Source organism: Cydia splendana, chromosome 23 (genome assembly GCF_910591565.1).
Source record: "Cydia splendana chromosome 23, ilCydSple1.2, whole genome shotgun sequence".
Classification (NCBI taxonomy): domain Eukaryota; kingdom Metazoa; phylum Arthropoda; class Insecta; order Lepidoptera; family Tortricidae; genus Cydia; species Cydia splendana.
Genome location: NC_085982.1, coordinates 3,730,415 through 3,742,703, shown reverse-complemented (window position 1 = coordinate 3,742,703; position 12,289 = coordinate 3,730,415). Strand labels below are relative to the sequence as shown.

At 36.7% G+C, this 12,289-nt stretch overlaps 1 protein-coding gene and 1 long non-coding RNA gene across 2 annotated transcripts in view; one reads left to right on the top strand and one right to left on the bottom strand.

The window, feature by feature from the left end:
* The window catches only part of LOC134801884 (uncharacterized), a 95,746-nt gene that overhangs the window by 5,816 nt on the left and 77,641 nt on the right, over positions 1-12,289 (top strand). Inside the window, exon 2 of the mRNA XM_063774536.1 lies at positions 11,547-11,617. Within this exon, the coding sequence (XP_063630606.1) occupies positions 11,547-11,617 (71 nt within the window). The remainder of the gene's footprint in view (positions 1-11,546; positions 11,618-12,289) is intronic.
* The window catches only part of LOC134801905 (uncharacterized), a 537,245-nt gene that overhangs the window by 499,088 nt on the left and 25,868 nt on the right, over positions 1-12,289 (bottom strand). The window lies entirely within an intron of this gene.

The window sequence follows — 12,289 nt, the reverse complement described above, 5'->3', positions numbered from 1 at the left end:
GCGGCGCGTCAAACATTTATTTATTTAAACTTTATTGCACAAAAGAAAAACTTATCGTACAAAGGGCGGACTTAATGCCAAAAGCATTCTCTACCAGTCAGTCAACATTGTGACTGGGCTTGCCGGAGCTAATTTGGGGTGGGTTTTTCCGAGTTCTAAGGACGTAAGCTCATTTGTATTTAGTTTTAATGTTAGCATCTTTAAACTGGTTCCAAATTTTAATGACACCACAAAATTTAAAAAAAATGGGCTATATGTAGATAAAGTAATGGGATAGTTGTTTATACAACAATTAATATTGATTAGTTTTTTATTAATCACTCGTTATCAAATGGAAGCAATTAAGATTTAATTAGGTCGTTTAACTTGTTTGTTTATAATTTGATGCTATTAAAATATCGAACGGTAGAAACACCTAGAAATACTCTGATTTATGAATAGGTAAGTAAGGAAAGTATATGCTTAATAATATATTATATATGTACGTGGCGAGGAAGTTTAAAGTAATATTTGAGGTAGACGTGGCAAAAATGTGAATTTGTGAATAAGGCAAAATATGCAAACGTATCTTTGATGTCGACTGTACTTATACTCTGTCCCCCTTATTCATAAAACTTTAGGGGCCTGATTTAGTTCAATCATATTTTATTCCTTTCTTGCAAATACATAAGTCAAAATGACAGATAAGGATAAACGATTATTAGCTAATTGAGGTTTGAAGTGCGTTTATGAATAAAGGGGAGTATCTTTAGGTATTTAAATAAAAGTAAACAAATAATTTGTAAATTTTCGGGTAGTTATAACATTTATTGGTTAACCAACCAAATACAAAACCGCCTGGATCTGTCACTGAACGACCTGACTTTAACCTACATTTGATCATGTAATGTTGTCATCTACCCTCAACTGGCTTAAGGAACCATTTGAGGGTAATTTTGTTTACTTTTATTTAAATACCTAAAGATACATTATACATCATCTACACTTTTCAGAAGACATAATTGTTGTAAAACCGTTTCAAGGATATCAAAGAACCACTATTAGGGTTCCGTAGCCAAATGGCAAAAAACGGAACCCTTATGGATTCGTCATGTCTGTCTGTCTGTCTGTTCGTCCGTATGTCACAGTTACTTTTTTCCGAAAATATAAGAACTATACTGTTGAAACTTGGTAAGTAGGTGTATTCTGTGAACCGCATTAAGATATTCACACAAAAATAGAAAAAAAAACAATAAATTTTGGGGGTTCCCCATACTTAGAACTGAAACTCAAAATTTTTTTTTCCATCAAACCCATACGGTTGGGGTATCTATGGATAGGTCTTCAAAAATGATATTGAGGTTTCTAATATCATTTTTTTCCAAACTGAATAGTTTGCGCGAGAGGCACGTCCAAAGTGGTAAAATGTGCCCCCCCCCCCCCCTGTAACTTCTAAAATAAGAGAATCATAAAACTAAAAAAAAATATATGATGTATGATGCATGCAAACTTCCACCGAAAATTGGTTTGAACGAGATCTAGTAAGAAAAGAGTTCTTGTTGTTAAATTTTGGAAAAGTAGAAGAACCACATGTGGCTTAGCAAGCCGCAGTTTTGCGATCCTATAATACCATTTACATTCACACCAATTACACCATTCTAGCTATGGACGGTATGGGATGAGGAATCGGGAACTCAGTGCCTTAACCTCCTGAGACCCAGAAGCAATTGTTTTGTTTTTGAAATTGGAACCCATAGTTACACAATACTAATTGCTTTCGTTCGTAACAAATCGACCTGTTTCATTTGTCATTTTAGTTTAGTTTGCGAAGCTGCCGCATGGCGCTAGCTGTAATATCAGGCGTAATGTACGGCCAAGATGAGTTTGACCTGATAATATAACAGCTATTTTGTACGGAGTAATACCATACATAAAAATTTATTGTAATGTACTAATCTCTTCTAATGTTACTATCTTTGTCTTTTGTATTCTTATTACTATATTTGTTTTTTGTATATATTAATTTTGTTGTTATTCTTTATGTATATTAATAATTTTCTTGTTATTCATGTTACCTGTCGTGATTGTTTCACCGGATGGTCTCATGGTATAATAATATACTCCGCCTGGTACTCTATTCCGAGATTCGCGTATGACCTAACTGACACGGGCCTACGTCATCATGCTGTTTACAGGTTCTCAAACTTTAAAATGTGGGAGAATTTTAACCAACGGTGAAAATTATTTTAACGGCATTAATTTTAAGTTATTCATGTAGAAACATAGTAAAATAAAACAAATCTAATGTATTAAATTAAACTTTATTTATCTATACAAGACAAACGTTTGAAAAACGAATTCACAGTTACACATTAATTACCAAGCTTACGACGTGAAAAGTTTGGAAAACACTGCGACTGCTGACACTGAGCGAGAAGGAAATAACAATTAACACGCGTTCGACAAGGATGACGGTCAGTGCATGGAGTTATCTAGATCCGAATTGTCAAATGTGACAGCGCTATCTTGTGTTGCCAGTAATGTAAACAGAATTACCCGAACGTCTGAAATTTCTTTTGTGAATCGGAAGATATTGCTAACGAATAATTAAAAATGACGTGTTATTGTAAAATTTAAGATAAAATACATATAAATGAAAATTATAAAATGATAAAGAAATATTTTAACTTATTAACCATAGCTATAATGTACCCATGTAACATGTTATGTTGAAATAAAGTGGCAATGTTATTGTGACGTAGGCCCGTGTCACTCTGGGAATAGAAGACCATGTTTTATTAGACCATGGATGGTCTTATCGGAAGATCAGCGCTGGAAGTCGCCAGCAACATGCTGAGGTGAGACCATTTCGTGGCACTCTCTCTTTTTTTATGTTTTCTCTGTTCAGTTTTAAGTTTTTATTTTGTGTTTGTGCTCACGAATAAAATTATTTCTATTTCTATTTCTATTTCAATAAAAGTTCAAAATAGATTTTGGAATATGTACAAAAAATTGTACGCAGGGACTTAGGAGGTTAAGTTGGATACAAAATTTTGCTTCTTTTTACTTTTAACCCTGTAGAGATTGTGATAGAGATAATTCAACATGTCTTCAATTTCATTCATCTACGTAATAAAGATAAAATTAAATTGTTTACGTATACAAAACCAGATGCAAGGGCAATATAATTACGCAAATAAACCTAGTAGGTACTAGTGTAACATCAGAGGCATCCGTCAAACCAAATCTCATGTTTGTACTTCAATATTTTATTGCCTTATCTCGTAAGGATGTTGGTAATAAATGTTCTAATCTCCATTTTTATGAGCACATTTCACGTTTATGTTTGAATTGACGAACTAGATTTTGTGGTCATCATACTCATACGGTTCGTTTTGACGTGTCCAATTCTTTGGGCGGCGCGGCGGGCGGCTTTTGCGTAGGAAATACCTTACAGTAGGTACTGACGTTAAATAAGCGTGTAAAGTTTTTATTTTTATAGTTCCGTACCCAAAGGGTAAAAACGGGACCCTATTACTAAGACTCCGCTGTCCGTCTGTCTGTCTGTCACCAGGCTGTAACTCATGAACCGAACTTTCAAAGATGTATTTCTATTGCCGCTATAACAACAAATACTAAAAACAAAATAAAATAAATATTTAAGTGTGGCTCCCATACAACAAACGGGATTTTTATGCCGTTTTTTGCGTAATGGTACGGAACCCTTCGTGCGCGAGTCCGACTCGCAATTGGCCGGTTTTTTACAGAAACTTAATTTACTAGTAGTTCGCCCCGAACTGAGAACTCGCGGTTAACCAAAAATTATATAGCGATTGACTTTGTTGCACCTACTTAGGTACTCGTATAGTGCGACATAAAATAATAGAAAATAAATGAGGGCGTCACTTTCTACGTAACTGTCACATTTTTGACGTAAAATGCTTACACATGGCAACAATTTAGTATGGACATTTTTGAGTTCCATTTTATTTAATTTCTACTATTTTATGTCGCTCTATAGGCGGCAATGGATCAAAGATCGCGTGGATTTATTGCAAGGTCTGTGGAGCCCTTAACTGATAGATTTAAGCAAAGAGTAGTGTATAATATAGTTGGCCAAGCAGATCTTGTCATTAGAAAAAATGTAGGCGCGAAGGGATATGGTCTCATAGAAAATTTGAGTTTCGCGCCTTTTTCTACTGACAAGATTTGCTTTTTTGCATCAATTTTGAAGCGCCATTTACAAGTTTAGCGTTAAGTAATATAGATGGCGCTATTTTTTCGAATAAAGGGCTTCGTATACGGCTGTCCCTCCCCTGGATTTAAGTCACCACCATAGAGATTAAAATAAACTGTATCTGTGCTAAGCCGAAATATTTCCTGGCAAATGTCAAATACATATATTATGTTAATTCTATTTTATTTTTATCTTGCTAATTATTTCAAAATGGTAAATTTAAAAACGATATTATAAAAGTGTAAGTCGAGCACTTTCATTTAATACTAAACTCGACCATGTTTCTTGCAAAAAATTGACCAGAATAGCAAGACCTCTCACAAACAGCTTTTTGGCCTTCTAAGCTCTTCTAGCTCAATAACACCTTGATCGGGCCTGCTCATAATTTAATGACTAAAATATAATGCCCTCGACTACACGTTTACCCAATTTCATTTAAATTAGAACAAATTTACTTAAGTTATTGAGTATCAAACTATCTTCTGACAGTTCAGCTTAAAAACATCGAAATGCCGGGACGTGCCGCTAGCCAGCCGCGTGTTCAAAGTCGAATGTAAGAACTTTGCTTCGCTTCGCTCGCTCGTTCGATTAATAATATCGTCTATTTAATGGAGCAAAAGTTTGAAGAATGCTATGTCCGCCTGTGGTAATCTATACAATTTGTATACATCCCTACAAAGTACAAAGTTACCAACGCGCCCAGTCGTTCACGCTAGTTTGCTCTAAAGCGTAAACAGTAATGAAATACGCGGCTTCAAAGACGGGAGCAGTCATAACAATGTGGAACGGGGAAGGTTCCCAACTGTTACAGGCGTGGTACTGGAATAATAAATATCCATTCATTATGCCAGGATTGGTACTTAGGTCTTTTAAATTTTCGTTACAGGAGGATACCTCCTAGCTAGTAAAAAAAACGTATGCGTATACTTTTTAAACCATATTTTATTAATTCTGATGAAAAATAAAATTTCATGGGTTTTGTATTTTTAAAGTACGCTGCGCCGAAATATAGTACAATACTACATAATATACAGTGAAACCTGGATAAATGGGAAACCTCAATAATTGCAACCAAACGTCCGGTCCCGGTCCCTTGAGACCAAGAGGCCTCTATAATTGAAATTTTGGAACCTCTATAATTGCAATTTTGATTTTAGTGCTTTTCTTAATGTTTCCTCTATAATTGACCACATCGCAACTAAGACTGAGATAATTGAAACTGTGGTAAAAAAATTTAGCTCTTCTTATTACCTCTATTATTGAAACGAGGCTTACTTATTACCTCTGTAATTGAAATAATAAAGCGATCAGAAACAATATTTTTATAGCAATGATAATTTTATTACTTTAAATATTACCAGAATTAATTTTATTTTTTGGGTATCTATCACAGCCTGTAGTAGGTGAAATAGTATTGATTAAATAAAAACTAAACATATTATGCTTTTTACATACATACATTCCAATAAAACTTTCTTCTACAAATCAAGGGATTTAAAAAAAAAAACAAACGATTATAAGAAAATTTAGTAGTGTAAAAGTGCAAGTCATATAATAGATATATCGACCAGAAACCTAGAACGTAAGCTTGTAAATCTACTTTCTACGGTTATTTGCCCCTCCATAAAAGAAATTTGTCAGAACGCGAACTCTATTAATGAAAACCTCTATAATTGAAACAACGATTTTTTGAACCTCGTTAATTGGCACGACCTGCTTAAATGAAAAACCTGGTTAATTGACAAACAATTGCCGGTCCCTTGAGATTGCAATTATCCAGGTTTCACTGTAGTACATTTCACCCTGCACTAGCAACCCTAGCTGTTACAGCCATTTTTATAGTTGTCGTAATAATTTGATCTGTTATTAGGAAATCTAAATAAGGGTAATTCGCCTGTAGGTAACTGGCCACTGTTACTAATTGGCCACCAAATGAATTCTATTCACCTATACCTAAAGAGAATTCATTTTAGTATAAGGTTTCAGTAACTGGCCAGCCTTCAATAACTAGCCGCCTTATACTATGAATTCTGTTTATAGGTGAATAGAATTCATTTTTAGTTTAGGGTGGCCAGTTACTAAAACCGGCCAGTTACTGGCGAATTACCCTATGTTGTAATTTTAATCCTCCACTTCAAAACGCTTTCTCGATTACACATTACACCCTAATTGCCTAGGCCTGTTACATAAATCTCAGATGTAGCATAGACACCACCTCACTCACGATTAATGAAAAAGGGTAACTTTGTCTATACAATGTTAAGTTATTTAAGTTATGCTTATGCTATAATCTCTATAAATCCAATATGATCCTATCGACAACTTAAACACTACCACCAGTACGGTTACCATCAGTTTGTCACTGACATAAACGCCGTCGAGAACGTAATTTACTTTCTATACATCTCGCTCGCACTCGCATATTCGTGCAAACGGGATGTATAGGAAGTAAATTACGTTCTCGACGGCGTTTATGTCAGTGACAAACTGATGGTAACCGTACAGTTTTGACATTGACAAATACGCTCGCGTCTAAGTAACTTACTTTCTATGCATCTCGCTTGTACTCGCATATTAGTGCAAGCGAGATGTATAGAAAGTAATTTACGTAGACGCGAGCGTATCTGTCAATGTCAAAACTGGTGGTAGCCGTACTTGTTGCTACGAGGCGGGATTCGAACCCACGACCTCCAGATTGAAAGTCACATACAAGCACTCCTACTGCCGCATTGAAGATGAGGGAATTACGTAACTACTCAAATGAGGGCAGCTGTATGTTACATGACAATTAGCACTGGCACGAAAGGCTTGGTTAAGTTTAATTAGTACTTTCTGATTCGCCTAAATTAGAAAGTATCTCAAACATTTATTATGAGTAGGCTTTGGCCTGAAGGGCTCTCTCACATGTCAATATAATATTTACAATATCATCGGTTGGCCAGTTGAATTTAATACATAGCATTCAGGGACGTAAAGCGGGCAAAACCCTACGGCAAAACAATACTCGTTCTGTAATTGAAAATTCAACGCCTATATGCTTAATACAGTAATTTTATACATTTAGCGTTTGCGTTAAATCCGGTAGTTCTGATTTTTTGCAGACTTGTTTATGATGTTGGCCCAATGAATAATCCAAGTTTGAGACCTCGAGCTCCGAACGCAACTTTGTCAAAAATCGAAAAAACCGCGCGATTTGACGCATAAGAGACAGGTAACAAAATTCGACAAAGTTACTGGATTAGCTTGTTTGATGCAAATAAACGATCAATTCATTCATTCATTCGGGATCAGGCCCTAGACGCCCCAATTAGACCGAGAGACCGTGAGCACAGGCCCCTCATTTCCCTTATTCCATGAGTTTGCCATGGATCTCAGTTGGTTTAGTATTACTGGTAGCACTAGCAATGTTAATAAAAACGACAGCCAATGCTTGTTAACCCCTAAACATCACTAAGTACATATTATAAAACAAAGTCCCGCCGCCGCGTCTGTCTGTCTGTATGATCGCGATAAACTCAAAAACTACTGGATGGATTTCATGCGGTTTTCAAATTTTCACCTATCAATGGAGTGATTCTTGAGGAAGGTTTATTTGTTAAGGTTTTGTGTAACCCGTGCGAAGCCGGGGCGGGTCGCTATAAAACTAAATTCTCCTCTACTACAATATGTATACCTATATTAATATAATAACTATACCTAGATATTAAACTTCTGTCTCAATAATTAGCATAGGGACTGCTATGCTGAAATGTTTAAAAAAGGCTAAAATGTTTCCAAAAATCATTTTTAAGTATGTTTAAAATTGCGACCTAAAATCCGTCACGTAACATTTCGTGCCTAAGAATCAATTTGTTTAAGAGCCTTGTTTATACCCATTTCGAAATAGCATGTTTTTCTAAACGTCTAACCGATTTAGCATAGTTTGCATAGGTAATGCGTTATGATTGGCCACTTAGGGAGAAAGCAAATTTTATTTGAACCATTTACTAGTTGCCAACTGAACCATATGGTTTAATGTGTGGTTATTGTTTTATACGTACATGTGGACGATATGTTTATTCTTAAACATGTGAACGAGTGTTGTTACTATTCGACTTTGTTTTTTAACAAGCCGTGATATGAGTGACGGTTATATTAGGTAAATGGCTTATATTGTAAGATGCTCGCAAGAAGTGGCCATGCAAACTCAAAAACTTTGTTTTATGACGATGTATTGTTTGAATTGGGCAGACTAAAAACGAAACTTAAATACATAGTACTAATTTGTATAGAATTCGATAATCATTGTCCTTCGGCACCATTTTGGCACATAATATCCACCAATCGTCCACCATGTTACGTTTATTTCGATGTTTCATTAGCTACTTAGACTTAATGACACAGTGCACAAGTTTATTTAGTGTAAAGCGCAGCCTTATTAATACTTAAATAAGTAAGTATTTAAGTAAATCATCCAAGTACAGTACAGTCGACACCAGAAGTCGCAAAGCGGGCGAGGTGTTCAAAATTAGGTACCTTGACACGCTCTTATTCTCTTAACAATAATGTCGCGTCAAGATCATTTTAAACACCTCGCCCGCTTAGCAACTTCTGCTGCTGACTGTGTTTAAAAAATATTCATGGATAAGCCGATAAATTTTTGGCTTTGACTTACTTTTACTTTAAATAAGTAACTACTACGTAATAAGCCGCCTATGTCGCTTTGTTTAGGCAAACCAATCGGATTATGTGGACGCCATGAAATACATAGTAATGTAATTATACACATTACATATTTAGATAAGTTCTGTTTTAGTTATGACACAGAGTATACAAATCGTTTTAATGTCTATGTCCGCAGTCCGCACGACGTGTCTGTGTCATTGTGTACAATACAAGCATCAATGCATGTGTTGAACAACAACAGAAGTTGAAAATATTTTGGCTTAACCATGGCAAGTCTTCTATTGGTTGATCAAAAAAAGTGCGTTTTTTTTTCTTTTTGACCAGTAAAGTATCTAATGCCCATTGATGGTTGATAGTGATTTTAGGAAGGCCCTTACGACATTTGATTACAAATATTACAATAGATTATGCGCGTATCTAAATTATTGTTCTGCACTAAATAACACTATAGCCTTTCATTTACAATATACTTAAATACCATTATTTACACTGTTACAACTATTTTACAATCTTGGCTTGCTATATTCTAAATTCTTGCAATACTCTTACAAAGTTATTTCAATAGCTTTTCATGGTCATATGTTGGTATAAATATGTTAATCTTACGTTATGTACATACGAGTAGAGTATGTATGTAGGTAATGTAGGTCTGTGGGTTGTGGTTTGTAATTAATATTAATATTGTAAGCATGACGTAAAATTGAGTACGTGTTACGATACGCGTCAATCAACTTTTTCTTGTAGCGTGTAGCGTGTTTTGGGAATAATTTCATACATATATCGATCTAGATCTAGACCCAAAGTAAATAAATACTTGTAGTAGTTGCTAATAACAAAATCACTTTAGACATTCCTTTGTCTTTCTTTGCACTAAGGTTTACGAATTGTTACAGACGTAGTGTATAATAATTATCTTCCATCGTATTTTGACGGAAACGTACGAACGTGTCTTGCTATTTTAGTCAGTCTCCGTACAAAATGTACTGATGTTGACTGAAGTCGCATGACACATACGAACGTTTCCGAGGAAATAGAATGGAAAACAATTGAAGGGATATTTACAAAAACAACATAACTGCTTAGAGCGGTTGACACGTTTTTAAGAACATTGTTAATCGTTTCAGGTGTCAACCAGTGTAGTCAGTTATGTTGTTTTTGTAAACATCCCTTCAATTATGCACTAAAGTATTTACGATTGTTATTTTAATTTTGAACTTTTAACCAGATTTAGATTTTGTTAGTCTTCTATTTTAAAGCGCTGTCTCCCTAGCTCTAAGGTTTCAGGTTTTATATATCTGTGGTTAAGGTTCGAAACCTGGCTCGTACTACACCTTCCCATTACCCAGTTTTAGTTTTTTTTTAATTAGTTCATCGGATCCAATTGCTGTTCGGTGAAGAAAAACATCGTAGAGGAACCAGCATATATATACGAAGAAATACAAATACTTACTTACTTACTGCTGTGGCGCCACGACCCGAAGTGGATCTTGGCCTCCGACACCAAAGACCGCCATGCTACTCTGTCCAAAGCCATTTCTGTCCAGTCGACGGCGCCGAGTTCGCTAAGGTCTTTCTGCACTTCGTCTCTCCAATAGAAATACAAATGTGTATGCGAAACCTTATTTACATGAGTAGGCCTGTGCTCGGCAGTAGAATGTAAATAGATAAGATCTGATGATAATTTACCCGATCCTCCCTAAGCTGAACTTGAAACTGAGCAAAAAGGTGTAAATGCATTTTGAAGAGATGTTGTAGCAGCTCCGTGATTGTTGACCCATTTAGGGTGCTAGTTTAATTGGTTGTTCAATGCATCCGCTATGAATGTCCAATTTAGCTAGAACCCTAAATGGCGCAACAATCACGGAGCATGGCTGTACCTACCCACGCACCTACTTATGAAAGGGGGTTAGCCTGGTCAGTGTTCACTGTTCAGATACGCACGTGGCTGGTGAAATATTGAAGTTCACGCGGTAAATGACCGCGTATAATTCCGGGGTCAGCTTGACCAATCGATAGTTGAATGCCTTTGTAACACTGAATGTCAGGTGGTCACACAAATACACTCAAAACTGAAACCGCTGTGGAAACATTGGAAACCGGTCATAAAAAATCGAAAATGTCTTATGAGTCTTGTGTTTGAATTTAGATGAAATTTATTTTATCAATATACTTAACTTAGATTATAAATCACTACGCCTTATAAAACAAAGTCCCCCGCCGGCGCCGCGTCTGTCGGTTTATGTGTTTGTTCGCGATAACCTCAAAAACTACTTAACGGATTTTCATTTTTCATTCGGTTTTCACCTATCAATAGAGTGATTCTTGAGGAAGGTTTAGGTGTATAATTTGTTAACCCGTGCGAAGCCGGGGCGGGTAGTTACAATATTAATATAGATTAGAAATTGTTTTAATAACTAAATAATTCGATGTACCAGGCGTGGCTCACTCCACGATTTCGTCGCTTTGCTACAGGTAGCTAAAAGTACATCCGTTCCACACCAATTTTGGTGGCTAGCCATAAGCCGTGGCGCTGTCGCTACCTAGCGGCCATATCTATCCTGATCGTAACAGACGCGTTTTGTTAGAGAGTGAGTCTTCTGTACCTAGTATGTACTATTATTTATTATGTGGATGTACTAATACTAACTGTATTTTTATTTTGCAGCCCGCAGCCCGCATGGCAGCGCGACTAAGATCCCCAGCCCTGTGGGGACTCTACTGCACAGGCACACACCGGTAAGTTTATTTATACAAACAAATATTATTAGTATTATTCAGGGCCCACTGTGCCCCACTGCTGGGCAAAGGCCTCCCCCCTCTTCTTCCACTCGTCTCTGTTTAGTGCCATATCTGGCCAGCCTCTCAAATGAGTCCAAGTTATCCCGCCATCGCCGACGGGGCCTGCCGGCTCCCCGGTTAGACTCGTGGGGCTCCCACTCTGTGGTCACCTTGGCCCACAAGTCGTGGCAAGCAAATATTCTCCATAATTTTATAACATTTTATAATGGGCAAGCCACAACTGATGCTCATTAAAAAAATTAAAAGCGCGTAGCACGCGCTGCACGCGCCGGTGAACTGCTGAACGGCTCAGCCACGACATTGAGCGACAGGTTGGAGCGAGACACAGCGATCGGACCTTTCGTGACCACCTATAGTTGTCGCTGCCGCCGTCGCCAGTCGCGTAATGTCGTGGCCGAGCCGGAATAGCCTCCTAAGGCCCAAGGTCCTACCTATAGTAATACCTCTTCAGTTAGATGAAATTGATATCCTATTCAATTGGAACACAGTCGGTTTTGCTTTGTTTCGTAAAATTTTCCAACAACGCAATTTCAGTGGCAAATTTTCAATTATTCATTTGTATGGTTGGGCCTTAGGAGGATAGTGCATACACAAGAGCTTTGATCGGCC